Source organism: Clytia hemisphaerica, unplaced genomic scaffold (assembly GCF_902728285.1).
Source record: "Clytia hemisphaerica strain Z4C2 unplaced genomic scaffold, Clytia hemisphaerica genome assembly, whole genome shotgun sequence".
In the NCBI taxonomy this organism is placed as follows: domain Eukaryota; kingdom Metazoa; phylum Cnidaria; class Hydrozoa; order Leptothecata; family Clytiidae; genus Clytia; species Clytia hemisphaerica.
In genome coordinates this window covers 324357-346253 of record NW_027103699.1, presented here as the reverse complement: position 1 = coordinate 346253, position 21897 = coordinate 324357, and the positions used below count along the sequence as shown (strand labels likewise).

The 21897-nt window shown below is 34.0% G+C and overlaps 1 protein-coding gene across 1 annotated transcript in view; it reads left to right on the top strand.

The window, feature by feature from the left end:
• LOC136803984 (proteasome adapter and scaffold protein ECM29-like) overlaps positions 1–21897 on the top strand; it is a 71087-nt gene that overhangs the window by 2048 nt on the left and 47142 nt on the right. The window contains exons 2-29 of the mRNA XM_067060718.1: positions 9303–9433; positions 9580–9669; positions 10231–10257; positions 10405–10523; positions 10616–10765; positions 10936–11047; positions 11381–11478; positions 11849–11890; positions 12057–12144; positions 12824–12940; positions 13310–13474; positions 13628–13677; positions 13810–13876; positions 13986–14108; positions 14406–14509; positions 14971–15067; positions 16756–16794; positions 17778–17901; positions 18107–18175; positions 18269–18372; positions 18570–18704; positions 18867–19011; positions 19121–19234; positions 19831–19895; positions 20097–20198; positions 20340–20488; positions 20726–20913; positions 21504–21663. Of these exons, the coding sequence (XP_066916819.1) occupies positions 9303–9433; positions 9580–9669; positions 10231–10257; positions 10405–10523; positions 10616–10765; positions 10936–11047; positions 11381–11478; positions 11849–11890; positions 12057–12144; positions 12824–12940; positions 13310–13474; positions 13628–13677; positions 13810–13876; positions 13986–14108; positions 14406–14509; positions 14971–15067; positions 16756–16794; positions 17778–17901; positions 18107–18175; positions 18269–18372; positions 18570–18704; positions 18867–19011; positions 19121–19234; positions 19831–19895; positions 20097–20198; positions 20340–20488; positions 20726–20913; positions 21504–21663 (2974 nt within the window). The remainder of the gene's footprint in view (positions 1–9302; positions 9434–9579; positions 9670–10230; positions 10258–10404; positions 10524–10615; positions 10766–10935; positions 11048–11380; positions 11479–11848; positions 11891–12056; positions 12145–12823; positions 12941–13309; positions 13475–13627; positions 13678–13809; positions 13877–13985; positions 14109–14405; positions 14510–14970; positions 15068–16755; positions 16795–17777; positions 17902–18106; positions 18176–18268; positions 18373–18569; positions 18705–18866; positions 19012–19120; positions 19235–19830; positions 19896–20096; positions 20199–20339; positions 20489–20725; positions 20914–21503; positions 21664–21897) is intronic.

Here is a 21897-nt window from a genome sequence, read left to right as displayed (position 1 = left end):
TGTATAATGCAGACCAGAAAACACAGCAACATATTACATACATATAATAAGCTTATATTATCAATAATACACTTTTAGTGTTATATGCATGTTATATCACTACTAGGTCAAAAAACATTGACTTGGCCCATGTTCAACGCTTTTAATTGACTGTCAGCAAGTTTTATTGACTGTTAAAATAAAATTATTGACAAAAAATACTTAACACTGACTGTCAATCAATTTTCTTGAAAACCAAAAGAATATATTGACTGTCAATATTGACAGTCAATTTTTTGCATTGACCATTCATTACTTACATTGACAGCTGGCAACAAAATAATTGACTGTCAATACAAATCATTGACTGTAATAAAGGAAATATTGATGGTCAATGCAAACAATTTCTTGTCAATAATTTACAATTGACAGTCAATAAAACTTGATGACAGTCGAGAAAATACATTGAACATGGGCCTAATCAATGTTTTTTGACCTAGTAGTGTATGTTATACGTAAGTAATATACATATTACAATTCCCATCGCCTGAAAAGCGAGCTTTCTCACTAAAATGATAGTACGGCGATTGTTAAATCATATATCATTATATCCCCTCCATCACCTTGAGTATGAATATAATTTTAATGGATAATAAAGTAAAATGATGGTATTTTATAAATGTGTCAATATTTTCCACTTACCATTAACGTAGTGGTCTAAAGAAACGACTATTCTTTTTTAGAATCAACCTTACAATCTAGTTTTTATATTTATAAAAACTAGATTGCTGACGTGTGAAAAGGAATGTCGGCGTGAATGATCCTTTTGTTTCGATAATAACATCAAAGTGGGAGCTAATTTTCTTCTCGTTTCTTTCTTTCCTTTTTCTTTCTCATAACTTCAAGCTTTCCCTCAGTCTCTCCCAAGTGCGGTTAGCTCGAATGGTTAGAGCGTTTGTCTCAGAAGCATGGGTTTCCGAGTTCGATCCCTCTGGGTGTCAAATTTTCCAATTCTTGATTTTGTTTTCGTGCTCATCACTTTAATTTTGAATCACATTTCATGGGAGTGAAGAGATATCGACGCGTTATGTAATGTTAATTGCTATTAGTAATTACGCGTTCAATTCGAATCTATGATCTGTTCCCTCTTAGTGAGGAATTTGATACCCTTATAACAACCGTATTTTATAAGCACTGAATACTGAAATTCAAATGACGACCACGCAAGAAAGATAAGCAAACGATTGGATCAAGAGTCAAACATTTTGACCCGGAAATCAATTATCATGCTCGCTCACTCGCTGGCTGAAAGTGAAAGTGAAAGTGAAAGTAGTGAAACTGAAACTGAAACTGTCAGTCACCAAACGCAGGCGCAAACGCCTATACCCGTTCTTCTATATCTCAGGCTTGAATAATCGCTTGTGGTAAAAAAAGATTGAAGAAAAAAAAAACTTAAAAAAGTTCTTATTAAGTGATGCTATCATAGCTTATCTAAACCTTACACAGAGAGCGGAGGTAATATATGCTAGTTACCTGTTTGATTGACCTTCATTTTAATAGAAAGAGAATTAAAATAAGAAATTTGAAGAGTTGAAAAATTTGACACCCAGAGGGATCGAACTCGGAAACCCATGCTTCTGAGACAACCGTCTAACCATTTGAACTAATCACGCTTGGAAGAGACTGAGGGAAAGCTTGAACTTATGAGAAAGAAAAAGGAATGAAAGAAACGAGAAGAAAATTAGTTCCCGCTTTGATGTTATTATCGAAACAAAAGGATCATTCACGCCGACATTCCTTTTCACACGTCAGCAATCTAGTTTTTATAAATATAAAAACTAGATTGTAAGGTTGATTCTAAAAAAGAATAGTCGTTTCTTTAGACCACTACGTTTATTATGAATTTTTAATAAAAATGACGTAATTATACTCATATCTCTAAAAGCACTATCTTGCAGCATTTAATCATTTTAAAACATGTCAATTTATATCCAGTCACATGATTAGCATCCTATTGACTATGAAAAAACATTTTGCTGTAAATTGGCTCAGAGGCCTTATATTTCATGATTTTGACAATATTTTTGGCAGTCAATATCATTTTGTCAAAATTTGTGGGTGACATATTATTGAAAAATTTTCATGATAATACTATTCGTATATAATTGTTTCAGACATACTATACTAGTAGCAGCCCTCGAAATTCAAGTAAAACAGGGTGGCCACGCATGCTGGAAAAACTGGAAAACCTGGAAAAACTGGAAAAATGGCCTTTTTCTGAAAACTAGCTGGAAAACCTGGAAATAGGTACATTTTCCAAACAGGAAAGCTGGAAAAACTGGAAAAACTTTTTTGAAATTTTAATTTCAACTTTATGTCAGGAATTGGTTAGAATTATTATGTGATTATACATAAATATAATTTTCATAAGATGTTATCTAGTATGAGTTTAGCCATTTTCAGTTTAGTTCATCAGACATTCTTTTGTCAAAGCATAGATCTCTATGACCGATTTGAAAGAAATGTCTTTTGAAAATCTAGAAGTACCAGTGGATACCCCTTAAAACCTACAAAGCTGCACTATGGGCTCTCTTAGCCACCAAATTTAATTCAATATTGTTTAGTTCACTTTTTTACAACCTCTTATAAATGTATGGGGTCCATGCCCCCCCCCCCACTTTTTGGTAGACCATGTCATACGTTTTTAAGAGTTACTATTTTAAGCTGGTTTGAGACCAAATCAAACCACAAAACTATTATTCTTCCCAATTTGATATCGTTTTAAGGTGTTTTGAGGGTGTAAAATGTGAAAAATTTTCTTCGTCGCCCAACCATGGTGGGCGACATTCTTTTTCCAAAATGTTGGCCCCCTCACTCAAAATGGCTCGCCGGGGCCCATGCGATGGCTAGCCACGATGGCCAAAAAGATCTATAGAATATCTATAAGATCTATAAGAATATAAAAATATAATTCTTCTAAGCCATTTACTTAATCGTGGTTAAAAATTGAAATGCATTGTTATCTTTTTTCTCATTTCTTTCATAAAATGAAATACCACAGACAGCGTACTTTCAACACAAAAAGTTTCAGCCTAAAATTCCACCTACGTTTTCTGATAGAGGGTACCTTTATTTTTTGTAGGTTTTGAGGGGTATCCGCTGGTAATAATTTTGCACTCGCTTATAGCTGGAAAAAAGTACAGATTTTTGGGTGAAGGCTGGAAAAAGGTACATTTTTCAGCTGAAAATACCTGGAAAAAAGGATGTTTTTGACCCAAAAAGCTGGATTTTTCATCTAAAATAAGTGTGGCCACCCTGTAAAAAAAGTAAGTCGGCACGTAAGTGCCGTCCAAATCCGGCCGAAGGCCGGCAAAATTTTGCCGACCTAAGCTTGTTTTTAGGTCGGCAATGCCGATCTGAGCTATATTTTAGGTCGGCAAAGTTGTTTAAAGGCTACGGCAATGTTTGTTTTTTTATTTGAGTGCGATATGGTTCTTATTAGAGACTTTCATTTTACAGTTACAGTGACCTAAAAGATGACTTATGGTCGGCTGCCGAGAGAATCAATGAATATGGTCGGCAATGAACTGCCGACCATACGCACTCTTTGGTCGGCTTTTAGGTCGGCACTGCCGAATGCCGACCTGAAATTCGAGGGCTGTAGTAGTATTAGTACTATTATATGTGTTATGTAGTACGTGTTATGAATTATACATCATGATATCGTTATATTTTTTCCGGTCTGTAAATTGTATGCCCCGTGCCCCGTGACCCGTACCCCGTTACCCTTAACCCGTGACCCGTGACCCGTGTTTCGAACTAGCCGCAACTTTTCCTTTTTTTTTGCAAAAGTTCTAGGAATGAAAATAAGGCTGATGGAATTTAATGTTATGTTTACCGTAAGCCGCCCGCATGTTCAAAAACCTGCTGCATCAAGTTGTCATTTGTCATTATTTGCCATTTTCTCGAAAAGTTGTCATTATTTTTCCTCCCACTTGAGCAGAGAATAAAAATTTTCGAAGTTGATATAAAAAAAAACGGCCCGTGGCTTTTTTAGATTGTTAACAACCCGAACGGCCCTCTAGTAGTCTTTACCGTGTGAATTTAATTTTGTCATATTGTGGAGATAACATTATATAATTCTCTAGCGGGAAGAAAAAGATTTATCTCTTTAAGCTCGTACAAACGGGAACCAAAAGAATCAATAAAAACACGAGGATTGTGTATCTATAAGGAAAAACAAAAAATCTGGTAAAAATAAATGTTTATGGGAAAATAATGAATAATGAATAATGAAAACTTGGCCGCATCGAATTCTGAAAATCGTCATTACGGTAAACATATCATTAATATTGATGTAACTGTTTGGCGGGACGCTAGTGTGACTAACTGACTGTAAACACTAAAGCTCTAAAAAGCAACAGCATCTTGCAGGCTAGCTCTAAAACAGCATCTAATCAGTGCAACACAAACGTTGATATTCAAAAAAATTAACATCTTTACAAAAGTTGTCATTTTGATTTCCCAAACATTTGTTTCAAATTCAAACGTTCACTTCCACAATAATTTACGTACTTTAATCCAGACCCCAGCGCTCGATAGGTTCAATCATCGGAACGGCTCGATGACGGATCGATATGTGATCGATGGATTACTTAACGATCCGGATAGGAGATCGATAGAGGATCAATACTCCCAGATGATGTCAATCAAACGGAATCGAACGAAAATTCCAATCGAATCAATCAAACGCAATCGAATATCAATCGAACGTAAAATTCTGGGTAAAATTCGATTGATTCGATTGATATTCGATTACGTTTGATTGATATTCGATTACGTTCGATTGATATTCGATTACGTTCGATTGATATTCGATTACGTTCGATTGATATTCGATTACGTTCGATTGATATTCGATTACGTTCGATTGATATTCGATTACGTTCGATTGATATTCGATTACGTTCGATTGATATTCGATTACGTTCGATTGATATTCGATTACGAACGCAATCGAATCAATCGAGAAAATCGCGGTAATATTCGATTGGCATTCGATTGCGTTCGCCAATCAAATTTCAATCATTCGATTGCGTTCGATTGCGTTCAATTGATTCGGCGTTCGATTCGTTCGATTGACATCGTCTGGATACTCAAGATTTTTTTAAGCTTATGATTAGTTATCAATTATTTATCGATCTATCATCCATCTTTCATCGATCTTAATCGACCCTATCGATGCATACTTGATTTACGATCGATAACAAATCGATTAACGATTGATGACGAATCGATTAACGATCGATGACGAATCGATATACTCGATTGAAATACTAGCTCGATAATGGATCAACGAAGGATCGATACTCAAGACTTTTTAATGGCTGAATCTTCCATCGATCTCCTATCCGGATCGTTATAAGTAATCCATCGATCACATATCGATCCGTCATCGAGTCGTTTCGATGATCAATCCTATCAAGCGCGGGGGTCTGGTTTAATGGATTAAACTTTCGCGAGGACTTAATTTTGCGGGTGGCACTATTGGGTGTCAATATTTTCACGAATGTTTGACAAATTCGACAAAAAACTCTGTTCGATAATGTTCGCAACAAGAAGTTCGACAAATTTGACAAAAAACTCTGTTCGAAAAAGTTTGACAACAAGAAATGTTCGACAAATTCGACAAAAAACTCCATTCCCTGAAATGAAAAGAACAGAAAAAAATAATGTCAAATCAATCAAATCAAAGTTTACTAAATATATTACCGAGTCTAATCAAACAATTTTCGAAATCAAAATAATTTTCAGACTATAATTTGCTCAAAGCGAATTTTGACCAAAAATCAGGTATATAAAAGTGAGCATAAGTAGGCTGTTATCAGCTCGGCAAAAGCGGGATGGGGGTAAAACCGCCGAAAGCGCCCTGAAAATAGTGGCCTATTTAGTCGCCACTTTCACAAGAGATTACGTAATCTTATGACAAGGGCTACATTCCTCAGACCTGCCGCTGCAAAATACTTGACGTGGTCTTGCAAAATTCCGCAGATCTCGACTTGCGAGAGCTGCAATCCCACCTTTTGCTTGGGCTTTACTCATTTTTGCTCTGAAAAAAGATTACATCATAAAAATGAAGCGCACGCTTGAAATGCTTCATTTTTCTTTTTTTCTTTTGACAAATAACGTGGAAGCTTTGCTCGAAAAAGTGCGATCGAATTACGCGCAAGTGGAGCGGCCTTCAGTTGCTCAGGTTTTCTCAAATTTTTGTTCCATTAAACTTGACAAAGTTTGATTAAGTTCGATTAATGTAATCAAACTAATCGAACTATCGAGGTCTCTTTAAAAAAAGTTCGATTAAGTTCAATTTCAGTACTCTTCGCTTGAGAAAATGATTGGCAGATTGAAGTTTTTCACCCGCGCGGGAGCTCGCGAGCGTTCTGCAAGCGTTCTCGGCTCAATCCTCGGATCGCGCTAAAAATGGTAGACTGAGCTGTGATAGATCATTTTGATGGAAGTTGTTGGAATGTTTACAAGGCTCTTGACAGAAAATCGTTTGTTTTATTGTCAATGATGACATTGCGGTTATTAATTTTGTTAGATCTGACAAATTGATGTTTGTACTGTGCACTTTATAGTTTTGATTCCCATTGAAGAATCATATGTTGGTTTTCATGTTATTAGATGCTGTTTTAGAGCTTTAGAGCTAGCCTGTCTTTGATGCAAGTAACCATTCAAAAAGCATTTATTTGACATATTTTGAGTTTTGTTTAGAAATATTTCAACTGCTCTAACTTGGGACTATCTGACAAAACATGGGACGGCAATTGGGCCACCATTTCACCGAACCTCAAAAAAGTCATTTGATTGAGTTAATGAACGGCGTATTAAAAAATACACGATTTCTCTTTCGCACCGAGTAGGCTTTTGAACCGAAATATGAAAAAAGTCCCTAGTGGAACACATGCAAATGTCTGAAACGAAGAAGACCATATTAGTGGCAAAACAATGGAGCATTTGACGTCACTCGCACGACAAGTTAAACACTCGTTATTTGTTAATCCTGTCGGGCGATAGGCAGTTAGGTGACGGGCGTTCTCTAATTCTCCAATCAGCGTCCAGTCATTTTGAATGAAAACAAAAAGTTAAAAGGGTGCGCTATCAGTGAAAGTTACCGGGTGTGCCACAAATAAGTTACCCTCTTTGATTTGATATTGTAGGCAATAGAGAAGAGATTTTTCAAAGATTGTTTCAGAATCTTTCATAGGAAAGCCTAATTTGGTGTATTACTTTTAAAAATTTTACTTCATTGGTTCAAAAGTTATGTTCAAAAACCTAAAATGCCAATTTTAAAAAAATGTCAAAAAAGGCGAAAAGCGAGAGTATTAAATTGATTGTAATGAATAGCACTTATTTCCAAAGTTAAGCATCCCTGTAAATACAGGGTGAATCAAAATGAGCTGCAACAGTTCAAACAAGGCATTTTTCTCAAAACTTTCACCTTCTCCACCTTTCTCAACGATGATGCACACATGGGGGTTGAAGCATTCATTCTGCATCTTGTTTATGCCCAAGGGGAAAACAGAAGTAAAAAAAACACAATAGAGATAAAGAAAACATAAGGAGTGTTACAAGGAGCAAGATTTTGTACTGTAATCTTTTGGTAAAAGAAGTCCTTTCTCTCATAAATTGATACCCTTGTTTTTAGCCTTTTCTTGACATTTTTTTTAAATTGACATTTTATTAGGTTTTTGAACATAACTTTTGAACCAATGAAGTAAAATTAAAAAGTAATACACCAAATTTTAAGTTAGGCTTTCCTTTGAATGATTCCAAAACAATCTTTGAAAAATCTTTCTGCTACTGCCTGCAAAATCATATAAAAGAGACAAACTTATTTGTGGCACACCCGGTATTATGACATGTTATGACAGAATGTATGATTGATAAACTTGATGGAGTTATCACAACAAATTTGTTGTCAAAGGAGATTTAACAGTAAGTGAAAATACAGGCCAGATTTGGAACAGTCCCATGTTTCGACCAATCGTCCCAAGTTAGAGCAGTTGACGGTATTTTCTTAGTTCAAAAATACAAAAAATCAATTTACAATTGTGAAAAATAAAATAAAGAAAATATGAATTAATATTACTAAAATGTACATCAGTATTATGTTTTATGTCAGTAAAATGTATTAGTATCGTCTAATTTCCAATCTCCAAACTTGCAAAACTCCTGTCTGCCCAATATCCACCCAATCATCTTAGATTTACTTAATTATTTGACTTTCAAAAAACAGTATTCAAAAACTATGAATTTATATTAAGGACAAAAAAACAAAATTTTGGTATTCAATTGGTGAAATATTTCAATAAATTCCTAGTTTCAATTTTCAGTGAGTGTTTTTCTAGCTGGTAAAATAACTAAAAACACAAGAAACCTAACAAAATTTAAGAAATCCAAATGCCATCATATGGATACTTTAACCCCATTCATCAGTTTTACGCGCCTTATTTGGATCTTCAGCCATTCTAATTTGTGTCGGCATTTGGCTAATTGCCGACATAAATTTGGCTTTTGCTGACGTAATAGTGCTTACTGTGCTTTAGAATCCAGAATTTTTTGCTGATGCAAATAAATCTGAATTAGAAACTAGGCTGGATCTTTTTTTTAAGGAAATGGTATTTTGGGATCTCAAAAAATACAACAACAATATTATTATACCATTATAAGATATCTCATTTTGATTAAATAATTACCTTCAATAATAGTGTTGATTCTTAATTCAAATTTTGATTAACTGTTTTTAATGAATTTTGTAATTTTGGGTAGGTCAAAATTTTCAGTTTCCTTAAAAACATAACGTTGATTTGATTGAACCAATGTTAGAGTTTTATAATTATACCAAAATTTAAGTTAGAGGCTTTTCTATATAGAATAAAAAAGAAATCAACAAGAAATCTTTAACCAAAAGCTCATAATATCTTGACAAAACTGACTTTATACTTTTTTTGCCGCACTTGAAATAAATAGCATAAATTCTAGAAATTTGAATATAAATTTCATAGTTTTTACTAAAAAGAAGTACAATAGAATGAAAAACCAACAATTTCAAATTATTGTTAATAACAGACAGCAATTTGTTTTAGGATTGTTTTGATTTGAAATTTGATAACAACAGCAGAGCAACTGTATTCACTTCATTACAACATGTAAAAGGCAAAACTCATGATTTACAGAAAGATTTTCTCAAACTTTTTAAATCCCAAAGTTCAATCAACAGTTGAAATGAACTTGTAACTTGAAATTTTCTTGTTTTTTAGAACTGGTTGAAAGAGTATTTTTCCGACTGGTTTTGGCAGAGTCTGATGATAAATTTCAATCAGAATTAAATGGATTTCTCCCTCCTGTGCTACTTAAAATTGCAACCACAGATGAAAAAGTGAAAAACAAGGTTGGAATATGTTGAAATATCTTAAGATTATTAGTTTTGATTTCAGATTTTTTTGATTATTTCTAGCAATAAGATGGTACCTCTTAAATCTAACCCTGTTTTAGTTTTTTAATACATTTCAGGTAATAATTTACTTAAATTTTCAGGTTCTTGAATTATTGACTCATGTGAACAAAAGACTGAAAAGCAGACCTACTATTGAACTTCCTTTGGGTACTTTACTGGTTCAGTACACTGTAAGAATATAATTTATTTTCTCTTTCAAACATTTATTCAAATGTCTTTTAAATAAAATCTTTTATTCAGTAAAGAATAAAACTGTTTGATGACTGGCTTCTCCTTACAGAAGATGTATGGTTCCGTACTGATTTGTTTAGGAGTAGCCTCACTAGAATGGTCTTGTTTATGTGAGACACTGACACACAGTTTTTCTGATTAATTAGATTTATCTGGCACGAACCAACCCCTGGGATTAAGGCCAGCCTACTCTCACCTCATTCACCATTTATTGTAAAAATCAATACCTTAGCACCTAGTCAGTGATAGGCTTCTTGAGTTTCTCTCCACCTAATTCTCCTTGCATATGGCATGTGTTGACCTTGATGAGGAAACATTCACTTACCAAGTGAATCACAGCACTAAGTGGGAATTTGTCCGATTTTTCCTGATTTCACAGATGGCAGTCAAGATTGATAAAAGCTACACTACTGCGCGAGTCAGTAAAGCATGAAATTTATATAATCTTTATGACTATTATTGTGATTAATCCTAATAGAATTTTATTAAATTTTCAATAGGATGCTGGAGTTCCATCATCCGTGAAGGTGAGAAAATTTGTATTGTTTTCTTTTTTCTTCTTTTTGCAATAAACCATTATAGAAGAATAGGATGTTTTTTATAAGATTTCATTTTTTGGATTTTACAAGTTACTATAAAAAAACTATATTCATATTAATTTATTTTAAATGCAGAACTTTACATTCATTTACATCAAGATGGGATATCAGAGATGTTCATTAGAAGAAAAGTTGAAATTAATGCCAAAGATGTTTAAATCTATTATTGGTAAAAACCCAGCCCACCAAAGCAAGTAAGTTTTCATTATATTGATTTATATATACTCTTTAAAATACAATCAATTATTGATTAAACAGTGAGAAATAATTTCTATTCAATTTTCAGACTGCTCGGAAGTATCTTATTTGATATGAACTCCTTGGTGTACCCAGAAAATCAAGCAGAAAAGAAAAAGCTCTTCCCTTTCCTAGAAGATCAAGCTACACGTGTTTTTGTTTTGGAATATTTCCTGGATTTTCTATTACTCCCCTATGAGTAAGTATTCTATTTGCTTAGTATAATAAAAATGATCAAGTAAAAAAAGGCACAATTTTCCCAATTTGTCGTAGCTAGCACTTGGATTATTAATCATCATCCTTTTTGTCCATAACTTACCCCCAAGCCAGAAAAGATTAATTTCTAAATACCTTTTGCTTCTGCTTTAGCATGAATCTTGATATGAAAGATCAGACTGTGTTACCTCCACCCTCATTCAGTCGAGCCTCCTTTCACAGGACTCAAACGGATCCAATCATGAACAGAGATCAAATTGAAACTGTAAGTCAATTTAATTTTTTGTACATAATTATTCAGGAGTAGAAAAGAATAGAAAATTTTATTACAGGAAACATATTTTCCAAATTTGAAAAAAATAATATCTAAATCTGGAGGAATTTCCTTTTCAATATTATAAATTGCAACTTAAAAAATTACCAATGAAATGAAAACTTGATCCATTTAAACAACAGGCATAAAACACTAATATTTATTTCTCGACTTTAAAGTTAATAAAAGTCTAAACGAATGTTGAAATTTTTTTGTTTTTTTTCTTTCACTGAAACGAAAATGTCTCTTTTTTCCGTACTATTTTTTATCTTCATTGTTTTACAGGCCAAACTGGCAATTTTGAAATTCTTGTCATCCGAATTGATTGATGCAGAGGATGTTATACCACATTTCATCATCTCATCAAGTGACACTAAACACACGTAAGTTGTTCTTTTTTTAAACTGATGTAGAGGTGTCTTGTCACAATTTAGATGATTTGGGATGGTTTATTATTTATTGTTCAAACCCTAAGAATTGGTTTGTTTTTGGTAGATAAGATAAGGTGTATCATTATAGCAATATTGAGTTATAAACCAAAAAATGTGATTGAAAAATCTGAAGAACTTAGAAATTTAAACACATCTTTATCACTTTGAATTATTTAAGTTTCAGTCTGAGAAATGAAACTAATCACAAAATGGCTCCAAATTATTTCAGTATTCTTCAAGATTTTAGTAACCTTTTTTGCTTAGCCCTTTCTCTATGATCTGCAATACTCCAGGGATAAGTTCTCTCTATTCTAACTTTCAGTGTTGCAGGTAAAGGAGAGAATGGGATCAAAACATATTCCAGGTAACATCTTTAAAGATATTATCAAGTTCTAAATTGTAAAGATTCCAAGAGATCAAATCAGGGTAATGCAAATGATATTTTACTTACCTCTATTGCTATGACCATACTGATGCACTTCCAAGTTCCCTCAAAGGTAACAAAGCCATTGCACTTCATTTACTTTCAGTGCCAACACATGGGAAGACAAGAAATTACTAAACAAAATATTACTGCTCTATCAAGGGACTGTACATAAACCTGGAAATATGGCAACAGTGAGAACATTTTTATCCCTTTTTTTTAAGGACAATTGACTTTTTCTTTACTTATTCAATTCCCCATTATTGTACAATTTAACATTCGCCTAACTTTGTCATCTCTATTTTTGGACCTACCTGGAGGTCCTATAATTTAACCTTTGTCCGTCCGTTCGTTCGTTCGTCTGTTACCAGCTTTTCTCGAGATTGGCTCATTAGTTTTTTCTGATTTTTTGCAGAAAGATGCATATTCGCAATGCTCAAAACATGACCGAGTTCGATTTCTTGAGAAAAAATTTTTTACGGCCGAAAATGCTGGAAATATGCCAGAAATCGCCGTTTTTGCAGATTTTCATTGGACTTTTTCCTAACTTTTCTTTGTTTTTTCTCAAAAAAAACAAAACATTGATAGCAATTCCCACCATCAAGCATGATTCGACATGATTTCTGCAACCGGAACTTTCTATATCTTTTTTCCCTTCTCCCCTTCCCTCTCCCCATCAACAATCAATGATGAAATTTAACGCGTTATGACGCATAAATGCCTTTTCGCTAAACATTATATATTTTCTAACGGATTGTTTCCGTTTTTCTCCTTATTATTATCTAACTTTCATCATCAGGTAGGTCCATTCAGCATCTAGCTTGTTTCTAATATTTTATCACCTATCCAATTCTTAATCTTTTCACATTTCAGTATGTAGCAGCAGACAACGTTCGACTACCATCAAGTCCCAGATTGAAAATGAAGATATTTCCTTTCTTGTTGAAATCCCGTATTATTGCTGATGTCAACCCAGCGCTTTGTTTACAGGTGACATTCATTTCGTTTTGTGTTAGCTTAGTTGTGTGAATCTGTGACAAGGAAATTGACTAATGAATTTGGTGTGTGGTATTCTTTTGTTATCAGGATATATATTATTCATGATATGCACAATAATTGTGATGTCTTCCACGGACCCAACAGCTGAAATTGACATATTCGACTAATAGTACGTCACTTACAATCATTCAGCTATTGGGTCCCTGATGTAATGTCAGAAGACCATGTACATATAATGAGTATTTTATCTTTTATGTTTAAAAATTACACACACAAGTTGGTTCTAAATAGATTTATGAGGAATGGTAAACTTTTCACTCTGTTTAGGTTGTCACATGCATGATGCAATTTATTTTTTAGATAATCTTTGAAGGACAGTTTGGAGACAAAACGAATCAAAAGCTGAAACAATACTGTTTGGAATTCATTCATCATATTTCATTGACAGCTTCCAGTAAAACGTTGTCATTCTTAGCACCCCTGTTTAATCAAGCACTCTCACGAGTTTCTTTCAATAGAAATGAGGTATATGTTTTCATTATATCAAAATGCTGTACTAATCAGCTAAATATCTTTAATTAAGGTCTATTTCTTCAATCGAGTTTGAGGTTATCACCCGGTTATCATCAAACAACACGGTTAAAATATGTAAATCATTTTAATGTTTTTTTGTTTCAGGATGCAAAACTACGAATTCTTGCACTCAATGGTTTCTCAAAAATTGCAAAGTAATAATTTTTTCTGCTTAAAAAGCTTTATACACTAAAAAGAATGCTTCAAATTTCAATGATTATCTTATTATTTTTGTCTCATCTTTCTTAAAATTTCATTTCACTTCTTCTCACCAATTTCCTTTTTAGGTCTGCCCCAGAAGTTATTAAAAGAGACGTCACAATCGTAGAAAAATTATTCTCACTTTTAATAGAGGTATTAATTTCAAACTTATACCCAAACATGAGTTATTTGTTTTCGAGATATGTCCTTCATGCCTAACCATTGAATTATTAATTTTTTAATTGTTTCCTATTTCCTACAGGAGTCTTCAGAGATCCAATCAGCAGTACTGAGTATAATTTCATCCATTACCAAGACATTTGAAACTGCTCAACGAAAAGATCAGAACGTGCTGGAAAGTCTACTTTTAAGATATTGTACATCAGTAAGTTACATTATAATGTATTTATGAACCAAGTTATGAAAGAATAGTTTAAAGAATAATTATTCGTTGATAACCTTTTATGTCTTGTGATAGAACCCAGATGCCATTCATTAAAAAAGGAAAATAATCTTTTTTGTTTATTCAGCACAATATGAGACATGTGTCTGATATGAAACAGGAACACTTATTATGTAAAAATAAAACTTTAATTTGATAAAGACACATCGTGGCTGATTGGAAATAGATCCATTCTCAAATTACACCACCGGATTTACACCATAAACTCTTTCATTTTAGGAATCTTCGCAAGTACGAATTGGAGCCTGTCGCTTGGCCCAGAGTGCTTTTTCATCAGTTCATTTACCCTCAAGATTTGCCCTTATTATACTATCTGTTGATAGGTGAGATTTCAGTCACAAATAAATGACTTTTCCTATAAAAGAAGTCACCAGAAAAATTAATGATGAGCTATATTTCTTTTGGACAGGTTTCAATTTGTCTCATTTACTGAGACTGAACGCTAGGTTTTCGAATTCCATCCATAAGAAACACAGAAGGCTTCAAGAGGGTGTTATTTGGTTTGAATGTCACCTTGGAAAGACACAACATCACTTCTTAGCTCTAGTTTAGACGGCCCGCTTTTTGCCCTGTCTATTTATTAAGTGGGAAGAAGTTTGGTGGTCTAAAGTCACTGTTGACGTCAGTGCAATTTCTTCTTTCAATCTTTTCTAGCTATAATTGCCAACTTTTTCCCCACTTTTTGCATACTCTTATAACAAGAAGAAGAAGAAGAATAGGGCAGAAAATCGGCCATCTAAACTAGAGCTTATCCTTCTTTTATTTATATTTCATCTGTTTCCAGCCAAGAACAACTGAAGGAAGAGTCGTCAAGAGCTCTCTTTCCAACGTCTGGTACCTACCCTGTTTATGAAGATGTCTGCTACTACATGTTCGATCAGGTGAATTTGAACTGTAACCATGAGATTAGTTTAGATTTAACAATCCACACATTCCCATACTCTAGTGTGTGCAGAACTAATTTGTGTTATTGCGTGTTTTGACTTGATAATGGGCTTTCCAAAAAAAAGCCTTATACCCGCTGTTGAGTGGTTTCTTATCCACCATAAATTTGACGTCAAACAGAAAGGTTGTGCTCTTCGTTTATCTTTCAAAATGAAGAATTTTCAATAAAATTTTAAAAATATGGAAAAAATAGCCAAATTTCAACCAAAAACGACATCACCTGGCAAGATCCTGATCCCTGATGAAGATGCGAGTGACAACAATCGATGTACCGAGCATAATTGTATAAAAGACAATGAAAAAATGAGAATTCAATGTCATAAATGCCAACGAACGCTACATTATGCCTGCACTGGACTACCACCATACCAGTTAAATATGTTTTTAAATAAAGGTTACCGAAAATACGTGTGTATAACTTGTTGCTCTCCGGCAAAAGAACTCGGTAGAAAAGTTCATAATCAAGTGGAAAGAATTAAAAGCTGCACGCACAGTTATAAAGAAATCGAATCGTGCGAAAGTATAATAAAAGTCAAAAGTGAGAGTGAAAAAAGTCTAAACACAATGATCAAAGATTTACAGGCAAGATATCAGGAATACATCAAGGATAAAAATCAAGTTACCAATCTAATACAGAGCCAGTTTTCCACGCTAGAAACAAAACTAACATCCAAGATAGAAGAGACGTTGAATAACAAGACTGCAAAAATTCAAACCGCAACAGAACCACGTAAGAAAAGTTTTGCTGAAGCCACTAAAAACAATGATCAATTAAGCGTAAATAGCATGAAACAGCTACTACGAGAGGAAAAAATCGACGAACAAATTGAGGACCAAAGGAAACTATCGACAGACGCAAATATCATTATCCATGGGGTAAATGAAAATGAAGATAAAGAAGATATCGATTTCGTTACTGAGCTTCTGAATGACGTTAATTTAAAGACTCAACCAACCTACGTCTCTCGTGTTGGAAAAGAATCTAAGGTTATGCGCCCAATCAAAGTTGTATTCAAAGACAGTCATAACAAATACAGATTCATGAAGAAGTTGACTGAATTGAAACAACACGAGAAGTACGTGAAATTAAGTATCACCGACGACTTGACAAAAATGGAGAGGGAACAAATCAAAGAGTGGAAAAAGAGAGCAGACGAGATGAATAAAGCCAGATCGAATGAAGATTTTAAATGGAGGGTACGAGGAAGCCCTCGTGAAAAATTATATTTTAAAAAGATTTTTTGTACAAGAACGGTTTATCACCTTACAAATTGTAAAGTAGCGTTGACTTTTATTAGCCTTTGTTGCTACCTGTTCGTCAACTTGAAATAAACTATTACATACATACATACATACATACCCCAGGAGTGGTATGGTTTGATACGTGACTGAATTCCATAGGGATATACAAAAGTCTCTCAAAAATAACTTGAATTCCATGGGGGTAACTTTATAAATCCTACAAAAATACAGAATTCCACAGTGGTTTACCCCTAAAGTTACCTTGAATCTCAGAAGGCTATAGCATTTCCAGTCTCAAGGGTTGGACCTCCTCAACAGATGGGATCCGGTTTCTTTTCTGGAAAACCCCAATAATGGTATATTTTTCTCTTTTAATTTTCAGTTTTCAACAAGTACTCAAAACTCTTTGGCAATTCGACAGGTGAGCCTTATATAGGAAAGTTGGTTTATATTTCTATAGTATTGAAACTCATGTGAAAAAAGAGTGTAGTAATGTCGAGTTTCCTTTTCTAATTTGAACCATCTTTTGTCTATAAAAATGTAATAGCCATTTTTAAAGGCTCTCAAAGAAAATGTTTGCCATTCACATTATTTTTTACAGGTCATAAAGAAAATGAGTTGATCTAGATACACCCTGGGGAATACCCTCTTAGCAATTAGTTAGAATTACCAAAACTAGGCAACACTTGCCATACAATAGGCCATTTCACAGTCGAAATGAATCATGGGTAATCAGGACTGGTTGCGCTTTAGTAACGACTTCCGGTTAGCTAGACGCAAAAACCTTCAAAAGTTTTCAAAACTTTTGAAGGTGTTTTCGTCTAGCTAACCGGACCAGCTATGTAGTATGTATGCCCAGCTTTTTCAGCATGACTGGGTGTATCTCATCAGGCCCTAGCTATTTATTAGGATTCAAACCTTTTAGTTCCTTTTTGACCATGTCGATTGTTAGATCGAATGCTACATCTGTGTCTGTTCGTGATGGAAACTCAGGTAGTGATCCAGCAGGTTCATTCGTAAAAACACTGCAAAACTGATCCTGTAGGATGTCAGCTTTATCCTCATCAGTAAATCGAAGTGATGATTTATCATTTGGATCAAGGAGAAGAGGGGAAATTCCCGATTTGGTCTTCATTGAGTTCTGGATATGCCTCCAAAACTTCTTAGGGCTTCTTTTTGCTTGACCACAAATTCGTTCTTCTAGTCTTCTTCTTTCTCGTCTGATCTTTCCTTAACTTTGGACCAATAGTAGTCGTCATTAGCGTGCAGTGTTCCTGATTACCCATTACGCTTTGCGCTTGTGAAATAACCTATGAATGAAAACTCAAAACTAGGAAAGGTGGTCACCAGGCTAAGGCAATGGAACTGAAATATTTTGACGACCTGTTTTTATTTTCATTCGAGGTATTGTTGTTCCTGAAGAAATGTTTGTATCAATCGTGTGATATCAAAGAAGATGATTTGGAGGATACGATATCAACAAAAATTACTGCTTATCTCAATCAAAAAATTCAAGGCATCGAAAATGGTATCTAGAATTGATTCGATAGATTGTCAAAGTTGGTTTAATATTTCTAGATTTATACTTTAAGATCTTGCAACGATTAACAAGAAAAGTCAAGGGTAAGCAAATCCAAGACAAAAGAGTAATGCTACCTTGCGTCAGACAGCCTGTCGAAAAGGGTACCTTCACTGTACTGACTTCTTAATAAATATTTAACTTTCATTCTTAGAAAACCTTGGCAAATCATTTATCGGCAAACACATCATTTTGTTAAAGAATGCGTTGGTATACTCATTAGGTACGTACTTTTTTCACAAATACACAGACAATAAGATGCCTTTTTCTTTGCAATGCTTGTGTTAACCATTCCATTGTGATTCTTTTGTTTCAGACTACAGTACTTACACATTAGCTCTGGAAAATCTGTTTCTACTTTTCACCTCAAACGAATCATTAACATTGCTGTTTCAAGTTGAAGACCAAACTATAATCAGTGTAAGTAATTCAGAATATTTCAAATATTTCTCGGTCGAAACTCAATGAACCCAACGCAAAAACTGCGTAATTTTTAATATCAGAAAATGTGAAGCTTTGTTTTTGTGCTTAATCTATGTACTCTCAATCTCGTGACGCCTTATAAAATCTCTTTAGGGATACTTCTAGAATGTATAGCCATTTTTTTTTTTTTTTAGAAATTGTTCTCATCACCGAATGATGATGTTAGGAGGTTAGCGGCTCAAGTGTTGAGTATTTTGTTCGCTCGCCACAGACCCCTTCAATCAAGTCCAATTCAGAACCTCCTGGATGAACTTTCCTCTTCAAACCAGGTAAAAATATTCACAGGGAATTTTTAAGATTTATATAATATTAATCGTTTTAAGTCGGAAGAATTAATTCATCAGTCATTCAAACTAATGCCCCTCGATTGTTTCCTTTAATTTTTATGTTAAGTAAGTAACTTACGAATGATCTTTATCTTTCCTTTGCAGCATGAACTTTACAAAGATGGAAAGATATATTGCATTGGGTACACACTTTCAAGATACTTTGAACTTCTCCAATGTGGTCACGCTGAAATCAACCTTGATTTAAATTCCCTGGTTGCACTAACTAAAGAAATGCTGCAAGTTCTTTGTAAGTTGATCATTAACAGTCTCAGATAAAAATTTTCAGGAATACATGGTTCGTTGAATACTTTTTAGCTTTAAAGACCATAATTACGTCATTTTGTACTCATTTTCAGGTACAATAGTGAAACAAAAAAATCAGCAGAATTTCATAATGGCGTCATGCTGTACTTCTCTTTACAATATCTGTCGTTATGTGGAGTTGCCTGTATCTGATGCATCGACCAAAGGTAAACAACGGATTTAAGTAAAAGTTGTTGGCTTTTCATCTTGTATTTCATTTTAACATATGAATGTGAAAAAAGACTAAGTACTAGAAGTACTAAAAGTACTAAGAATCCGTTGTTGTTTTAGCATAAAGAAGAGATGAATAGCTTTTTGTTTATATAATCTTTTTATTTATCAGTTTTATAAAAGATATCCGTCTCAGCGAAGTATAAAAGAAAGTCTTTTCCGTCTCAAAATTCTGCATTATTTACTAAAGTTTCAAGACAAAGTCCTTATAAAAAACCCTGATCTGGAAGCCTATTGTTGTAACTTTTCGTTAACTTTTTCCTTTGTTAGTAAAGGCTATAAAAATCAATTTGCTCAGTTTTTGATCACGTTACCAAAAACTCCTCTTGGGATCGGTCAAAAGTTAATCACATGATCAAAAAGTGAGCAAAACAAACTAATATCTTAACGCAAGCTCGAAACAATAGAAAGAAACAATTAAGGCTTCCAGACCGTGGTTTTTTATACGGATTATTGTGCTAATTTGATAAGTAAATTCATTTTCCGTCTCAGACGAAAAGCCTTGCTCTGACCACTGATTTATTCATTTTAGCTGTATATGCGGACGAAATGGTTACCTTGTTGTCAGAGTTGTTCAAAAGTACCAACCACGTCAAGGTATTTATTCAAAATTTAGATGGAGATTTACTGAGACGTATTTGTGTTGCGGTAAACGTCCGGGCTATTTCAGATGTTTTCTTATAAAACATTACGTCATGAATATCATAAAATGATGAAGTACTGAAAAAGAAATCTTGAAATCTTCTTAAAATCTTGAAATCTTTCGTAAAATATTGCACATTTTCATTTCTTTTACAGACGAAAGAAACATTTGCATTGGCTTTGACGAGTTTATGCGTTGGTGATACAGATTTTGTACTGAAAAAAAAAGTTGTCGAGCTACTCTTCAAATCAGCAAAGGTTTGATATCGTTATAGTTTGACTATAGTAACACAACCCCTCTTATATTCGACGTATGATTACTTTTTACTTACTTTTCAGATTGTATTGGAAACGTCTCCTTTGTTATTACATTGTGTTTTTATGTATTCTTTTTCACAGATAAAAGAAGTAGAATTACAGTTCGCTATTGGAGAATGTATTTCTTGCATTGGTGCTGGTCAAAGCTCCAAAGTATTCAAACGTTACTACCACCATGAAATGACATTAAAGGTTCCTGAAGATGAAGTTATGTTGGGCCTACTTAAAAGGTCTTAAAATTTTGCTTTTGAACTGACGAGGTTTCTATTTTGCTTGTTGATCATACATTTTTATATAGATAAATTGGATGAAGGATCGAGAGAAAAATAACATTAGATTCTTGAAATTTCCAACAGAAGATATAATATGAGATATTTATTGAGGTTTCGGCTGTTAGCATTGTTTCTTAAATTCAACCTAAATTTTATAATTTTTATTAAAACTATTTAATTTCTTTGTATATTCAGGATTATTTCAGAGGTGGTTCACAGTCCATTAGCTCTTGCTCGTCAAGCAGGTGTTATTTGGTTGTTATCATTGGTTCAATACACGTCAGACCATCCAGTGGTTTCACAAGAGATCAAACAGATTCAAAAAGCCTTCATGACTTGCTTATGTGATGCTGATGAAGTAACTCAAGATGTTGCTTCAAGAGGTACTCTTTAATGTCTTGTTAAGGAGTAATATTTATACCGTCTCTGATCTTGCGGTGGGATTTATCAAGAGAAAAAGGAACAATCCTTAGTCAAATAATCGCGTTATATTTTCTAAAGCTCTCAATGTACAAACAGTTTGAAATTATGTTCAGACACGTTACGGTTCCACATTGTTCTGAAACGAAACAGTTGCGAAACACCGTGTGGAGACGTTATAAAGCAGCCTTAGTTACCTAAGCCCGTATTCACAAGACTAAAAAACATGGCTCAGGGAGTATAACGTTTTCGGCGTTTTAAAGATTTTTTATATTTAAGGATTTTAAGTTTGCTTTCAGTCACAACTTCCAATCAGATTTATCTTAGTGACTGAATCAAACTAGTTTAGATTTCTAGGCTAGCTACAAAGCAAAACTACTTTTCACTACTTTCGTCGGAATTCCAAACCTACTCCGCTGTCTTACTCCGAAACGTTCTGAAACCATAAACCGTAAAGAAAACCATACCAGAATGATACGAAAACTATAACACCTTAGAATTTGACATCCCCTTTCTTTCTTGGAATATTTATGATTATGGTTTATCCATTTAGGGCTGTCATTGATTTACGAGTCAACGTCTGATGAAAACAAACAGGAAATGATGGAATACCTCACTGACTCACTCATGCAAGGAAATCGTCCCAAACAACAGAAGATTGATGCTGATACCAAGCTTTTCGAAGAAGGCGCTCTGGGCTCCAGTCCTGATGGGTATGATATATTATTGTAGAGAGCAATGAGTGTATTGAGTGGGATGAGTGTATTGAGCGAGTGAATTAAGAGGGATGAGTGTATTGTGAGCATTGAGTAAATGTAATGAGTGGGATGAGTTCAGTGAGTTGATTGAGTGCGCTGGCTGCATAAAGTAATAAACAATCCGTGACGTGATTCTGATAAGATACTTCAATGATCTGATATGAATTGTATTTCCATGGCAGTATTATG